General features: G+C 33.5%; 3 protein-coding genes and 4 pseudogenes across 3 annotated transcripts; all 7 read left to right on the forward strand.

Moving 5' to 3' along the window:
- The first annotated feature begins 1,931 nt into the window (after nt 1-1,931).
- Nucleotides 1,932-2,735, forward strand: LOC111279734 (tRNA (guanine-N(7)-)-methyltransferase pseudogene; annotated as a pseudogene).
- Nucleotides 2,736-3,491: 756 nt separating this feature from the next.
- LOC111279297 (major allergen Pru av 1-like) lies at nt 3,492-4,335 on the forward strand. The gene is made up of 2 exons (XM_022866314.2): nt 3,492-3,751; nt 3,825-4,335. The coding sequence occupies exons 1-2, from the start codon at nt 3,568-3,570 to the stop codon at nt 4,121-4,123; spliced, it is 483 nt and encodes a 160-aa protein (XP_022722049.1). The 5' UTR covers nt 3,492-3,567; the 3' UTR covers nt 4,124-4,335.
- An 883-nt stretch (nt 4,336-5,218) lies between these two features.
- LOC111279299 (major allergen Pru ar 1 pseudogene) lies at nt 5,219-6,196 on the forward strand (annotated as a pseudogene).
- Nucleotides 6,197-7,073: 877 nt separating this feature from the next.
- LOC111279296 (tRNA (guanine-N(7)-)-methyltransferase pseudogene) lies at nt 7,074-8,374 on the forward strand (annotated as a pseudogene).
- An 862-nt stretch (nt 8,375-9,236) lies between these two features.
- On the forward strand, nt 9,237-10,068 carry LOC111279298 (major allergen Pru av 1-like). The gene is made up of 2 exons (XM_022866315.2): nt 9,237-9,489; nt 9,583-10,068. The coding sequence occupies exons 1-2, from the start codon at nt 9,306-9,308 to the stop codon at nt 9,879-9,881; spliced, it is 483 nt and encodes a 160-aa protein (XP_022722050.2). The 5' UTR covers nt 9,237-9,305; the 3' UTR covers nt 9,882-10,068.
- An 848-nt stretch (nt 10,069-10,916) lies between these two features.
- On the forward strand, nt 10,917-11,765 carry LOC111279628 (major allergen Pru av 1-like). The gene is made up of 2 exons (XM_022866595.2): nt 10,917-11,100; nt 11,359-11,765. Exons 1-2 carry the CDS (start codon nt 10,917-10,919, stop codon nt 11,652-11,654), a joined length of 480 nt encoding a protein of 159 aa, XP_022722330.2. The 3' UTR covers nt 11,655-11,765.
- A 2,890-nt stretch (nt 11,766-14,655) lies between these two features.
- On the forward strand, nt 14,656-15,970 carry LOC111279127 (tRNA (guanine-N(7)-)-methyltransferase pseudogene; annotated as a pseudogene).
- Nucleotides 15,971-16,083: the final 113 nt, after the last annotated feature.

The following is a 16,083-nucleotide window of genomic DNA, read 5'->3' on the forward strand; positions in this document are numbered from 1 at the left end:
TATAAATTATCGAGAAAAGAATTGAAGTGACGAGAAATAGAGAATTAAAAGATGTTTTTCACAAAAAAAACATTTTTTTTCCATGGAGGATTTTTTTTTTAACATTTTTTACTAAATGGAGTAAAAGTTTTGGGGATGTTGCTTTGGATTTCGGAAATTTGGTCATTGGGATATTCTATGATTCTTCTCAAGAAGGATATATTTCTGTAGTTTGAAATATTCTTTGTTGACTTTCAATTTCCTCTTAGTTTTTTTTTTTTTTTTTTGAAAATTTTCCTTTGTGTCTCTATTGAGCCACCCATATTCAAAAGCGAAAATCAGATTCAAGCATTTTTGCTTACAGCAGCTGGACTTTATGCCACCCTGGCACATGAGAGTAGCTTTTTTCTGTCTCATGTTATTATTATTATATTAATAATTTTTTTTTTATAATTGTATGATTTATTAATAAAGAGTTAAACTTTTAATTTTATTTTTTAGAATTCAATAAAAAAAAATCCAACCAATATTTTATGTATACCCATTGTTTTGTTTTGGGTGGAATTTTGGTATAAAGTCAATGATTTTATAGTTTGACTGATCTTCTTTATTACAGCTTTTATATGGAATGAGAAAAAAATTAGAAAATTAAAAATTGATTTAAAATTTTAGTGTTCATTCGATTGAGATTGATTTTTTAATTTACTTTAAATTAAAATCCAATATTAAATATATATATATATATTAAGTTTGAATCAAATTTAAATTAAAAAGTAAAAAAAATTTAAATAGAATTATATATTTTTAATAATTTTATATATTTTAAATTTTTATAAAATAAAATAATTATTTTATACTTAAATCTATTTAAATATATTTAAAATCATATTAAAATAATATATAAATAAATTTAACAAAACAATGAACCATATAATTTAATTTGGATTGGATTATATAAAAATTCGGTTTAGATTTAGATTAAATTTTAAAAATTCATAATTTTATACATTATTTAAAAAAATCAAATTAAATTTGATTAAATTTAAATTGTTATCAGCCCTATAGCTATAACAACTACTAATTTCATAGTTATAAAATATTGAACAAAATTGTTTATTTTACATAAAAAGTCTCTAATTTTTAAAATTTTTGATTCAATAATTAATGTATAATTTTTTATTCAAATAACTGTATTTTAATATCTTTGTCAAATAAAATAAATTTTTTAATATGTATACGAGCATTTGGATCAATAATTAGTATATAATTCTAATCTCAAAGAACTAGGTTTGAATTCTTATTTTCAAAAAAAAAAAAAAAAAAGCCTTAGTTGAATTTTATTTTTGATATCATCAATTATGGGTTTCAAGATGTTTAATACGCTTGGAAGGCCCAAAATCAAAATGTAGTCCAAGTCTCCAACAAGACCAACAAAGAACCAAAAATAGCATAGGCTTAATTGCTTAAAATTGAGAAACGACACCGTTTTGAAGGCTAAACGACTTCAACGGTACAAGGCGAAGCTTACAACACCATTGGAACGCACCGCGGCCCCTAGCCGAAGAAAGCAAAGACCGCTCCTTTCTCGCTTCTTCGATTCCGGTAATTCCATTGAGTTATTAAGTTTCGAGATTTTTATCTCATCTTTCTGGGGATTTAGCGATTTGGGTTTCTTGTTTTTCTATAAAAGAAGAGGCTTTAGTTTCATCCTTTGTTTTGTTCATTTGATGTTTTAGCATTTCGTTTGCTTCACATATACTCTTTGATTTTGTATCTTCTGAGAACTGGAGATGATTCGCATTCGATAAGTATTTCTATCTTTCTGTTTGATGGTGAATGGCTATGGGATAATTAGTTTGCTATCATGGGTTTCACTTGAAATTTCATTTTTAGCTTCCCTCAATGTTCCCTGAAGTTTTAACTTGATGTTATACAGCTTGCAGGGGAGAAACATGTTATAAAACAAGGCAAACCCAACTTTAAACAAGTCAACTGGCTTTGCCTCGGAACGATTCTACCGAGCACAAGCACCCAGCAACCGTCTATGTGACTCTCACTTCCCTGTTCCTCTTTTCACCAGCCATCTTGACTATCACTTCATTACTCTCAATTGTTCCCTTGTCTGATCAGATTGATAGTTCCAAAAAGATCCAGTTTGCGGATGTTGGTTGTGGTTTTGGAGGGCTTTTAATTAGTCTTTCAACTCTTTTCCCTGAAACTCTAATGATTGGGATGGAACTTGGGGATAAAGTGAGTATGTGAAGGAAAGCTTTCAAAGATGTTTTTCTTATTTCCTGATCCTCACTTCAAAGAGAAAAATCATCCTCGTAGGGTAATCAGTGCTCACTTGTTAGATCATTAGAGAATCATCCCATGTTTGAAGCCCTCTCAGACAAGGAGCTTGAAGCAGATCCTTTTGTAAAACTATTGAATACTGCAACTGAAGAAGGACAAAAAGTTGCTAGGAATGAGGACAGACTTTCCAAGCAGTTTACAGACAAACTGCGCCGGATTCATGAGAGAACAGTTTGTCTGCTCAGGCTCCATTGAACCAACACATAAATTCTTTGGTTTAGTAAAAAGGTTTTGTGCGGTTGCTTTCTTCTTCATGTATTCATGAGGATCATTGTCTTTGATATATTTGTAATGCTATTACAAGCAACACAGGGAGGTATAGCATAATTTAGTGTTTTGTGTCTTTAACCATTCAGGATTGCTAAACAATTCAGTATATAAATCTTAAACCAAGATTTTCATGAATGATTTTGTGATTATAATTAAATCACGTTGAGATTTTGTAATAACTTTCGAGAAAATCAAGTTTTGTAGGAATCAAAACTGTCTTATAATACCAAGTATGAACAAGGCAATAGCCATATCACATACCCTTCCTGAATGAAATTCATGTCATCCTATAAAACAAATGGGAAACCAAAATAAAACATAAAAAGTCAAAGTAAACTCTATTTGAGTTTGAAAAATTATGTAGTCTATTTCTCTGCAATATCCTTTTTCAGTATGATACTTGCTTTCTAGATGGTCAATTCTTCTCAAAAATTTGCCAAAAGGCCCCATGCTCAAACGTAATTATTTCATGATCCTACCCTTTTTTTTCCTTCTAGATGTCGGTACCATTTAATATTATAAATGATAGATCTTTGATTGTTTATTTGTATACTGTTATGTACGAAAAAGTACTTGTTAATCTTTACTATCCAATTAATTAATAAAAATATGAAGTTCCTTGACAGCACATTGGATTATTTACTCCCTATAATATTCTTTCCAAGTATATTTATGTTAGCATTTTCAATAAATATCAAGAAAAAAAAATGTAGCAGAAGTTTGGTACAAAACGTTTAAAATGATTAATTGGAGATTGACCATGAAATTTTCATGCAAGGTGCCTTCTTTGACTACCGCAATTTCTTTGTGACTGGATCTATCCAATTAAAAAATTGAAGAAATTAAATAGTTAAGCTTCAAGGTCAGTCTATAAATATCATCTTAATTCTCACTTGTTTCCACACCTCAAACACTCAGTTCAATCTTCTTTTTCATTCTGTTTATCTTCCTTAAAATTAAATCATGGGTGTTTTCACTTATGAAATGGAGGTTGCTACCTCAATCCCCCCAGCCAAGATGTTCAAGGCCTTTGTTCTCGATGCTGACAACCTTTTCCCAAAGGTTGTGCCACAGGCAATCAAGAGCTCTGAGCTTCTTGAAGGAGATGGTGGCCCTGGAAGTATCAAGAAGATCACTTTTGGTGAAGGTTAGTTTTCATTTCTTGCCACTTGAAATTCCTTTTCGTTTTATGTTATTTATTTGATTGGTGACAAATGTAGGCAGCCAATTCAAGTGTGTGAAACACAAGGTTGAAGGAATAGACAAAGAGAATTTCTCATACTGTTACAGTGTGATCGAAGGCGATGTTTTGACGAACACATTTGAGAAAATCAGTTATGAGACCAAGTTCATGGCAGCACCAGGTGGAGGATCAATTTGCAAGAGCAGCAGCAAGTACTATACCATTGGTGGCATTGAGATCAATGAAGAGCAAATTAAAGCTGGCAAAGAAAGGGCCTCTGGAATGTACAAGGCTGTTGAAGCTTACCTCTTGGCAAATCCTGATCTCTACAACTAGGTTGCTACTGCTTGATATGTCATTCATGTCATCTCAGTTTTAATGGTTTGATTTTGATATTTCTTTCTCTCTTGGCCAAAATTGCCATTGGTTGTTTAATAAGAGTGGTAGTCTCTGGCTGTGCTCATCTGTATTTCATTATAATTAAAGAGTTTGAGTTGTATTATCTTTGATATACGAAATAAAATCAAGGTTTGGGTTCACTTACAATATTAATTGGTATTTATTTTGCATTTTTTTATTTCATAAATCTTTGGAGTTTAATTAGGAGTGATGGAATCCAAATCCTCCTATTGCCTATGCATCAACCTTAAGTCAGATAGAGAATTGAATCTGAAACTTAATTCAAGTGGTTCATAACCATCATTTAAAAGGTGGCATCGAACAGACATATGATTCAAATTCCAGCATATATAATTCTTTCTTTATTTTTTACTGCGACCTTAAAAAAAATGAAAAATTAGATAAAAAATTTGACATTTGTTGTTCAAAATTTCCACTTAATAACTGATATGGGCAGTGATACTAAGTCTACAACAATCTTTGACAGCATTACTCAATAGAAATAGGCAAAGGGTTGGTGAATTAAAAAATAACATATAAGGAGAATATTTATGTCACTACCATTGGTTCACCTGTCAACAGTGAGAGGAGAAATATGCTAAAGAAACAGGGTCTTTGGTTCACCTGTGGCCAAAAGCTATGAGTTGAAGGTTATTAGGTGGAAATTTTACCACATAGCTACGAGTTCCTAATAGTCCAAGCACTTGAATTCAAGCTCTTCTTCTGTACTTAAAATACTAGAGTTCTTTCCTTTTAATCTTCTTCTGATATTGACTGCTTCCAAGATCCATAAATTTGTTCTTTATAGCAAGCTTGTGTTTTGCATTTCCAAGAATATGTAAGGTAGGTACACAAACCAGAATCAATCGCAAGTTTTATTAGGTGATTTCTGGACTAAATTACAAAACCAGGAAAGTTATTCTTCATTCTGACTCTATAAATACTACAGCTTCAGCTTCTCATCTCACGCCTCAAATATCTCAATCAATTCTATTTTCATTCATCTGATCATTTCCAAAATCACTAGTAATCATGGGCGTCTTCACTTACGAATCTGAGGTTGTTATTGCAATCTCACCAGCCAAGATGTTTAAGGCTTGTATCATTGATGGTGACAAGCTCATTCCCAAGATTGTTCCTCAGGCTTGTAAGAGCGTTGAGTACATTGAAGGCAATGGTGAGCCCGGCAGCATCAAGAAAGTTACTTTTGGAGAAGGTTAGTTAATTTGTATATGCAACTAAATACATTTTTTTGGTACAAAGACATCAGCCTGGGGATAAGGTAAAGGATTGCACTTGCAGTGCTGGGATTTGAGCTCCTGCTGAGCTAATCTCCGATTCATCTAAGTACTTTGAATAAAATATTGAATTAGAACTTAGAAGCGCTGTTACTAAGAAGTAATAACTACTCTATATTTGCTTTTCCAAATACACGAAGTCAATTCAATTACGTGAAGCAGAAGGTAGAAGCACTAGACAAAGAAAATTTTGTGTATATGAAGGATTTAGAGCAGAGGAAGAACAAAAAACAGCAGAAACTAATCTGTCACTTGAAGTAAATTGGCTCATCAGATCATGAGCTTCATTTCATTAATATATAGGCTTTAAACATACAAAAGTTTGTTTAACTACTATAAGAGTTGTTTGCCTAACAGTATGGATCACCATGCATAGATCCATCATGTTACCTAAACTGATCAGATGGCAGAACCTATTACAAAAGTGCCAGTAGAAATGCCATACCTAGTTGCTTCAACCACTAACACACTAACAGTATAGTTATAGTGTGATCGAAGGCGACGCTTTGATGAACACACTTCAGAAATCGCTTATGAGACAAAGTTAGAGGCCTCTGCGGCTGGGGGATCGGTATGTAAGACTATTAGTAAGTATTATACCATAGGTGACTTTGAGCTCAAGGAGGAGGAAATCAAGGCAGGCAAAGAAAAGGCTTTGGGAATGTTCAGGGCTGTTGAAGCCTACCTCCTATCAAATCCTGATGCCTACTAAAAACCCCAATAGCAATATCCACTTCAATGATCATACAATGTGGAATGAATATGTGCTTGATTGAGAGAGTTTCCTTTTTTTTTTTTCCTTTTATTTTTGCAGTTATTGGTCCATATGACCTTCAGATTGGTAATAAGAGTTCATAGTTTGTCTGGGAAACTTGAACTGTAACAAATAAAGGAGCATGGAAATGGAATATGTTTACTAAAAATTGTTGTGTGATCAAGCTATTGATTGAAAATGATGAGTGCATTATCTTCATCTTTCAAGATTTACTAACTATATATTGAACATAAGAAAGTCAAGTTTCAGAAGAAATGTAATGCAATTTGTAAGACAGATTTATTGAGGAAATCTAAATCCATAATTTTGACATTGGATGGTGGAAAGGGTTATGGTGGAATTTAGGGTCATTGAGATGATGATTTCCACTAGCATTTTCCAAAAGGATGCTAACATAGCTGGTTCAGACAATATAGATAAATTTTGTTTTTTGTTTTTGGTTTTTTTAATGAAATAATATTTGGGAATATTTCAAACCCCAAGAATTGTGAAAGGGGTAGATAAAGCAAAATTCACTCTAACAACGAGAAATGGAGTACTCAAGATGTTCTAAGTACCCAACGGTGAAGTTCAAGGGTGACTTTTGGCAAAAAACAGGGGGCTAATTGTTGAAGAAAAATTAGAAATTGTATTAATTTAGTTAGTGTAAAAGAAGCATTTGAGAAAAGCAAAGTCTCAAAATTTCACCTTTGCTTTATCTTACATGAACATAACCACGTTAAAGCTAGGCATAGAAACATTCAAGATTGGCTGAGGATCCTGACTGGGGGAGAACTGGAAAGGGGGACAGAATTGCTGTTGCTGGGAGAAATTATGTAACTTGTTCTATTCTAACTCCTTCTAAAGTCGTTTCATGTTATTTTGTTGCCTTGCTGCAACATGTTTTATTCCGGGGAAAATGAAAAAACAATTACCAACAAATATATTCTCAAACTAAATTTTTCTTGCATCATTATCGTTTCAACCATGTTTGACCTGTGACATATATAGGATGAGATTTATAAATTGGCAAGAATCTAATCGATTAGAATGTCAACAGAAAGTAGCTATAGTTAGTTTCACATAATCCAAGCACTTGAATTCAAGGTTTATTAGGCCATTACAATGTCAACGTGACCGTTTGCTATCATTGTTTTCACTTGCATTTTCATTTTTAGCTTCCCTCAATGTTCCCTGAAGTTTTATCTTGATGTTATACAGCTTGAAGGGGAAAAACATGTTGGAAAACAAGGCAAACCCAACTATAAACAAGTAAACTGGCTTGCCTCGGAAACGACTCTACTGATCACGAGCACACAGCAACCCTCTAAGTGACTCCCATTTCCCTGTTCCTCTTTTCCCCAGCCATGTTGACTATTCACTTCATTACCCTCAATTATTCCCCTTGTCTGATCAGATTGATAGTTAAAAAAAGACCCAGTTTGCGGATGTTGGTTGTGGTTTTGGTGGCGTTATAATACGTCTTTCAACTCTTTTCCCTCAGACTCTAATGATTGGGATGGAGCTCAGGGATAAAGTGAGTATGTGAAGGAAAGAATATCTCTGTTGTTCGGGCTAATTCGATGAAATACATTCCCAACTACTTTCAAAGATGTTTTTCTTATTTCCTGATCCTCACTTCAAAGAGAAAAACCATCTTCATAGGGTAATCAGTGCTCACTTGTTAGATGAGTATGCTTATGTTCTTCAGGTTGGTGGGATTATATACACAATTACATTTGTGGAAGAACTTGGAGAATGGATGAAGTCTTGTTTAGAGAATCATCCCATGTTAGAAGCCCTCTCAGGGAAAGAGCATGATGCTGATCCTGTAGTAAAACTCGAGTACTGCAACTGAGACAAAAAGTTGCTAGGAATGGGGACAGACTTTTCAAGCAGTAACAGACGAATTGCGCTGGATTCATGAGAGAACAGTTTGTCTGCTCAGGCTTCATTGAGCCAAAGGATAAATTGTCTGCTTTAGTAATACGTTTAGTGCGGTTACTTTCTTCTTCATCTATTCATGAGGATCATTGTCTTTGAAATACTTGTAATGCTATTATTAAGAAGAATAAAAGAAAAAGCAAAAAGCAAAACATGGAGGTATAGCATATTTTAGCGTTTTGTATCTTTAACCATGCAGTGTTGCTAAACAATTCATAATATGAATCTTAAATCAAGATTTTCATGAATGATTTTGTGATTATAATCAAATCACGTTGAGATTTTGTAATAACTTTCAGAAAATCAGAAAATCAAGTTTTGTCGGGATCAAAACTCTTTGTCTTTAAGACCAAGTATGAACAAGGCAATAGGCATATCACATACCGTTCTTGAATGAAATGCAAGTCATCCTACAGTCATCCAAGACAAAACATAAAAAATCAAAGTAAACTCTATTTGATTTTGAAAAAAGATGTAGTATGTTTCATATTTAAATTTGGCATATGTTGACATTGAATTTTTCTCAGGAATAGCCTCTTTCAATAAGATGCTTTCTAGATGGTCCAACTCTTAAGAATTTACAGTCTGTTCAGATGCCAAAAGGCCCTTGTTCAAATGTAATTATTTCATGATTCTACCTTTTTTTTTTCTGTCTAGGTGTCTATAAACCATTAAATATCATAAATGGTAAATCTTTGATTGTTTATTTGTTTACTGTTGTGTACGGAAAAGTACTTGTTAATATTTAATATCCAATAAATTAATAAAAAATGAAGTTCCTTGACAGCAAAATTTGATTATTTATTCCCTATAATATTCTTTCCTAGTATATATATGTAAGAATTTTCAATAAATATCAAGAAAAAAAATGTAGCAGAAGTTGGTACAAAACGTTTAAAATAATTAATTGGAGATTGACCATGAAATTTTCATGCAGGGTGCTTTCTTTGACTACTGCAATTTCTTTGTGACTGGATCTATCCAATTAAAAAATTGAAGAAATTAAATAGTTAAGCTCCAAGGTCAGTCTATAAATATCATCTTAATTCTCACTTGTTTCCACACCTCAAACACTTAGTTAAATCATCTTTTTCTCTCTGTTTATTTTCATTAAATTTGAATCATGGGTGTTTTCACTTATGAAATGGAGGTTGCTACCTCAATCCCCCCAGCCAAGATGTTCAAGGCCTTTGTTCTTGATGCTGACAACCTTTTCCCCAAGGTTGTGCCACAGGCAATCAAGAGCTCTGAGCTTCTTGAAGGAGATGGTGGCCCTGGAAGTATCAAGAAGATCACCTTTGGTGAAGGTTAGTTTTCATTTCTTGCCACTTGAAATTCCTTTCCATTTTCTTTTGGGAAATATAGCAGTATGTAACTTATTTGATTGGTAACAAATGTAGGCAGCCAATTCAAGTATGTGAAACACAAGGTTGAAGGAATAGACAAAGAGAATTTCTCATACTGTTACAGTGTAATCGAAGGCGATGTTTTGATGAACACATTTGAGAAAATCAGTTATGAGACCAAGTTCATGGCAGCACCAGGTGGAGGATCAATTTGCAAGAGCAGCAGCAAGTACTATACCATTGGTGACATTGAGATCAATGAAGAGCAAATTAAGGCTGGCAAAGAAAGGGCCTCTGGAATGTACAAGGCTGTCGAAGCTTACCTCTTGGCAAATCCTGATCTCTACGACTAGGTTGCCACTGCTTGATATGACCTTCATGTCATCTCAGTTTTAATAGTGTGATTTTGATATTTCTTTCTCTCTTAGTCAAAATTGTCTTCGATTGGCTAATAAGAGTTGTGCTTTCTGGCTGTGATCATCTGTATTTCATTATCTTTGATATACAAAATAAAATCAAGGTTTGGGTTCACCTGCAATATTAATTGGTATTTATTTTGCATTTTCTTTCTTTTTGTGCATTTTTTTTTCTTTTTGAGTTTAACTAGGAGTGATGGAATTCAAATCCTCGTATTTCCCATACATCAACCTAAAGTTAGATAAAGAACTGAATCCTAAACTTAGCTCAATTAATTCCATCCTTTAAGAGGCGGCTTCCATCAGATATAATTCCAGCATTTGCAACATTTTCTTTATCCTTAACTGAAATATATAAAAGTCAGATACAGAATTCGATGTTTGTTGTCTCCACAACTATCTTTGACAGTATTACTCAATAGAACTAGGCAAAGAGTTGGTGAATTAAAAATAACATAAGAGGAGAATATATATATATATATATATATTATATTTATGTCACTGCCTTTGGTTCACCTGTCAACAGTGAGAGGAGAAATATGCTAAAAATCAGGATCTTTGGTTCACCTTTGGCTAAAAGCTATGAGTTTAAGGTTATTAGGTGGAAATTTTACCACACAGCTATGAGTTCCTAATAGTCCAAGCACTTGAATTCAAGCTCTTCTTCTGTACTTAAAATATTAGAGTTCTTTCTTTTTAATCTTCTTCTGATATTGACTGCTTCCAAGATCCATAAATTTGTTCTTTATAGCCAGCTTGTCTGTTGCATTTCGAAGAATATGTTAAGGTAAGTACACAAACCAGAATCAATTGCAAGTTTTAATAGGTGCTTTCTGGACTAAATTACAAAACCAGGAAAGTTTCTTCATTCTTACTCTATAAATGCTACAGCATCAGCTTCACATCTCACTTGAAAATAATCAATCAATTATATTTTAACTCATCTGATCATTTCCAAAATCACTAGTAATCATGGGTGTTTCCACTTACGAATCTGAGGCTGTTACTGCAATCTCACCAGCCAAGATGTTTAAGGCTTGTATCCTTGATGGTGACGGGCTCATTCCCAAGATTGTTCCTCAGGCTTTTAATAGTGTTGAGTACATTGAAGGCAATGGTGAGCCTGGGACCATTAAGAAAGTTACTTTGGGAGAAGGTTAGTTAATTTATATATGCAACTAAATACATTTTTTTTTTTTGGTACAAAGAGGCATCAACCTGAGAATAAGGGAAGATATTGCACTTGCAATGCTGGGATTTGAACTCCTGTTGAATGCCACATTAGTGGCTACATGAGCCAACTGAACTAATCTCCAGGTTCAACTAAATATTTTGAATAATATATTGAATTAGAACTTAGAAGTGCAGTTACAAAGAAGTAATAACTACTCTATATTTGGTTTTCCAAATGCAGGAAGTCAATTCAATTACGTGAAGCACAAGGTAGAAGCACTAGACAAAGAAAATTTTGCGTATAGTTATAGTGTGATTGAAGGCGATGCTTTGATGAACACACTTGAGAAAATCACCTATGAGACAAAGTTAGAGGCCTCTGCAGCTGGGGGATCCATATGTAAGACTAATAGTAAGTATTACACCATTGGTGACTTTGAGCTCAAGGAAGAGGAAATCAAGGCAGGCAAAGAAAGGGCTTCGGGAATGTTCAAGGCTGTTGAAGCCTACCTCCTAGCAAATCCTGATGCCTACTAAAAACCCCAAGAATTGTCAAATAGGTAGACAAGAAAAATTCACTCAAACAATGAGAAATGGAGTACTCAAGATGTTCTAAGTACCTAACAGTGAAGTTAAACGGAGTACTTTACATAACAGTGAAGTTCAAAAGAGAATTTTGGGGTAAAAGGATCATTTGGGAAAAGCCAGCTCTCAAAATTTCACCTTTGGTTTATATTACATGAACATAACCGTGTTAAAGTTAGGCATAGAAACATTGATCAAGATAGGCTAAGGATCCTGACAGGGGGAGAGCTGGAAATGGGGGACAGAATTCTGGCCTATGCTGCTGCTGGGAGAAATTTATGTAACATGTTTTGTCATGATTTCTAATTTCTACCACCTTCTAAAGTCATTTCATATTATTTTTTTGCTTTTTCTGCAACATTTTATTCCCAAAAAAAAAAAACAATTATCAACTGAAACAAATCTGTAAAGAACAAATGTTATATCCTATATCATTTAGGGTTATGGCATGTATATTTATATCATGAGAGAGAACAAGTATATTTACACATAACTAAATGTACAACTATTGACAACATATTCTAATACGTTCCCCTCAGCGATTGAGGAGAACTTCACAAGAACTTATTCGTAAATGGATGAAAAATTGAGGAAGAAAGGCCCTTGGTAAATATATCAGCTAGTTGTGATTGAGAACGAACAAAAAGGACTTAAAGAAAATGCTTGTAAACAAGGTCTCGAACAAAGTGATATTAGGTCTCTATATGTTTTGTGCGAGCATGAAAAACTGGATTGGCAGCAAGTTGAGTAGCACCGATATTGTTAGAATATACAGAACAAGGTAGTGCAAGAGGAAATTCAACCCCATTCAATATATAAGAAATCCAAAGTATATCTTAAAAAGCTATAGAAAAAGCCCTATACATTGCTTCAGTACTAGATTGAGCAACAAAAACTTGCTTTTTAGTACACTATGAAATAGGATTGGAACTTAAGAAAACACAGTGACCCATTGTAGAACGTTTAGTGTATGGACAATCAACCCAATCAGCATCAACATAGCATACTAGATTCGGTGTAGTGCAAGGAAGTAATTGAATACCACAATTGATAGTTCCTTTAAGATATCTCAAGATTCGTTTTACAGCTTGAAAATGAATATCAGAAGGTGCATGCATAAATTGATAGACTTGTTGTATAGCATAGGTAATGTTAGGTTTAGTAAAGGTAAGATATTGCAAAGCTTTAACAATGGTGCGTTATTGTAATGGGTTTGAAAGTAAAGTTTCATTAGATAGAGAAAACTTCTTACTAGTAGTTATTGGAGTAGAAGTAGGTTTATAGCAAACGTGAAAGTAAAGATAACATATATTTTGTTTGTGTCAATAACAAATGATTAAGTGTACGATGTGATTTTATTCCAAGAAAATAATAAAGATCATCGAGATATTTCATTGAAAATTGTGAAGAAAACTATGAAATGAATGGATAACACTTAATGAAAAGCTAGTGAGAATGATATCATCCACATAATGTAAAGGTAACATTATGTCAAATGAGGAATGCCATATGACCATAAAAGGATCTGCTTGACTACTTTTGAAACTAAAGGCATGAAGAACAGAACTAAATCTCTAAAAGGAAGCTCGTGGAGCTTGGCGAAAAACATAAAGAGAGCGATATAATTTACAAACATGATGAGGATGATTAAGGTCCACAAACCTTAGTGGTCATGCCATATAAACTTCTTCATGCAACTTGCCATATAAAAATGCATTTTTGACATCTAATTGCCTAATGGACCATAATCTACTAACAACAATAGAGAGAACAATTCGAATAATGGTGGCCATAACAATAAGACTAAATGTGGAGTCAAAGTCAATACCTTCTAGTTGTATGAAGCCTTTGGCTACTAATCTTGCTTTATACCATTCAATGGTACCATCAGCTTGCTCTTTGATTTTATAAATCCAATGACAACCAACAATATTCATGGATGAATTACGAGGCACTAAAGACCAAATATTATTTTGCATCAAAGTAGAATATTCATCATTCATAATTGAAATCCATTTTGCATCTTAATATGCTTCTTTGAAGGATCTTGGCTTAGGAGATGGATAATTTGTAGCATGTAATGAGTATGGTACTTTAGGCCTTCGAGTATCATCTCGACTTTGTGTAACAATAGGATGTATAGTTCTAGAACCAGAAGAAGTGGAAGGCTCAGATGATGGTTGAATAGAGGGTGCCAACACAGTTGTATCAAGTTCAGAAACAATTGTATTTAGGATTGAACCATTTGGTAATGGTTCTAACACAATTGTAGTAAGAGGTATGGGTAGAGATACCTCGAAACTAACTTCAGGAGATGTAAAAGAGTCAATGGGATGAGAAAAAATCCCAGGAGCTGTAAAACCAGAACATTCTGCAAAAAGAAAGCAATTTTCATTAAAAATAACATGTTGTGAGATATAAACCCGACCATTAGAAAGGTTTAAACAATGATATCCTTTATGGACTTAACTATACCTCGTGAAACCTCAACGAGTGAATTTTAGAGAAAGCTTATCTTTTCAATAATAAACTAAATAAGGATAACAAGCACATCCAAAAACTCTCAAATGATTGTGGTTTGGGACATAGTTAAATAGTACTTCAAAAGGAGAATGATTACTTAAAATTGATGTAAGAAGCCGATTGATAAGATAAATAGCTATAGAAAATGCCTCAAGCCAAAGAGATCATGGTAAAGAAGCTTGAAATAACAAAGTTAGGCTCATTTCCTCAATATGTCTATGTTTTCATTCTATTAAACCATTCTATTTATGGATATATGGATAGGAAATTTGAAAAGAAATACCATAGTGATCAAAAAGATTTTTAAAATCACTTTTAACAAGCTAATTAGCTCCATCACACTGAAAAAATTTAATTTTATTGCCAAATTGATTTTCAACCATAATCTTAAAATTCTCAAAACAAGTAACACTATCAGAACAACGCTTCAATGGATAAAACCAAGTATAATGACTAAAATCATCCACAAAATAATATAATAGTAAAAATGAGTAACAGTAGCAGTGGACGATAGCCTCTAAAGATCACAATGAATTAATACAAGAACATTAGAAGTAGTAGATAAACCAAAAGGTAAACATTTACTTTTTCCCGCTTGCCAAGTTGTACAAGTTAAGTTATTTGTTGATATTATAATTCAAGTTATCAACAAATGTTTATTTGTTGATATTATAATATTAACAAATATATTCTCGTACTAAAATTTTCTTGCATTATCATCGTTTCAACCATGTTTGACGTGTGAGAGATATAGGATGAAATTTACAAATTCGCAAGAATTTAATTGATTAGAATGTCAACAGAAAATAACTATAGTTAGTTTCATATAGTCCAAGCACTTGAATTCAAGGTTTATTAGGCTATTACAATGACAACGTGACCGTTTGCTATCATGGTTATCACTTGAATTTTCATTTTTAGCTTCCCTCAATGTTCCCTGAGGTTTTAACTTGATGTTTTACAGCTTGCAGGGGAAAAGTAAGTTGGAAAACAATGCAAACCCAACTATAAACAAGTCAAATGGCTTGCCTCGGAAACGATTCTACCGAGCGCGAGCATACAGCAAACCTCTATGTGACTCTCACTTCCCCGTTTCTCTTTTCCCCAGCCATGTTGACTATTCACTTCATTACCCTCAATTATTCCCTTGGCTGATCAGATTTTGATAGTTCCAAAAAGATCCAGTTTGCAGATGTTGGCAGTGGTTTTGGAGGGCTTTTAATTAGTCTTTCAACTCTTTTCCTTGAAACTCTAATTATTGGGATGGAGCTTAGGGATAAAGTGAGTATTTGAAGGAAAGCTTTCAAAGATGTTTTTCTTATTTCCTGATCCTCACTTCAAAGAGAAAAACCATCGTCGTAGGGTAATCAGTACTCACTTGTTAGATGAGTATGCTTATGTTCTTCAGGTTGGTGGGATTATATACACAATTACAGATGTGGAAGAACCTGGAGAATGGATGAAGTCTTGTTTAGAGAATCATCTCGTGTTTGAAGCCCTCTGAGGGAAGGAGCTTGAAGCTGATCCTGTAGTAAAACTCCTGAGTACTACAACTGAAGAAGGACAAAAAGTTGCTAGGAATGGGGGACAGACTTTCCAAGCACCGGTTCATGAGAGAACAGTTTGTCTGCTCAGGCTTCATTGAGCCACCGATGGATAAATTGTCTGGTTTAGTAATAGGTTTAGTGCGCTTACTTTCTTCATCTGTTCATGAGGATCATTGTCTTTGATATATTTGAAATGCTATTACAAGCAACACAGTGAGGTATAGCATAATTTAGAGTTTTGTATCTTTAACTATTCAGTGTTGCTAAACAATTCACTATATAAATCTTAAATCAAGATTTTCATTAAGGAT

Source organism: Durio zibethinus, chromosome 27 (genome assembly GCF_047325235.1).
Source record: "Durio zibethinus cultivar Kanyao isolate XHJ-2024 chromosome 27, ASM4732523v1, whole genome shotgun sequence".
Classification (NCBI taxonomy): domain Eukaryota; kingdom Viridiplantae; phylum Streptophyta; class Magnoliopsida; order Malvales; family Malvaceae; genus Durio; species Durio zibethinus.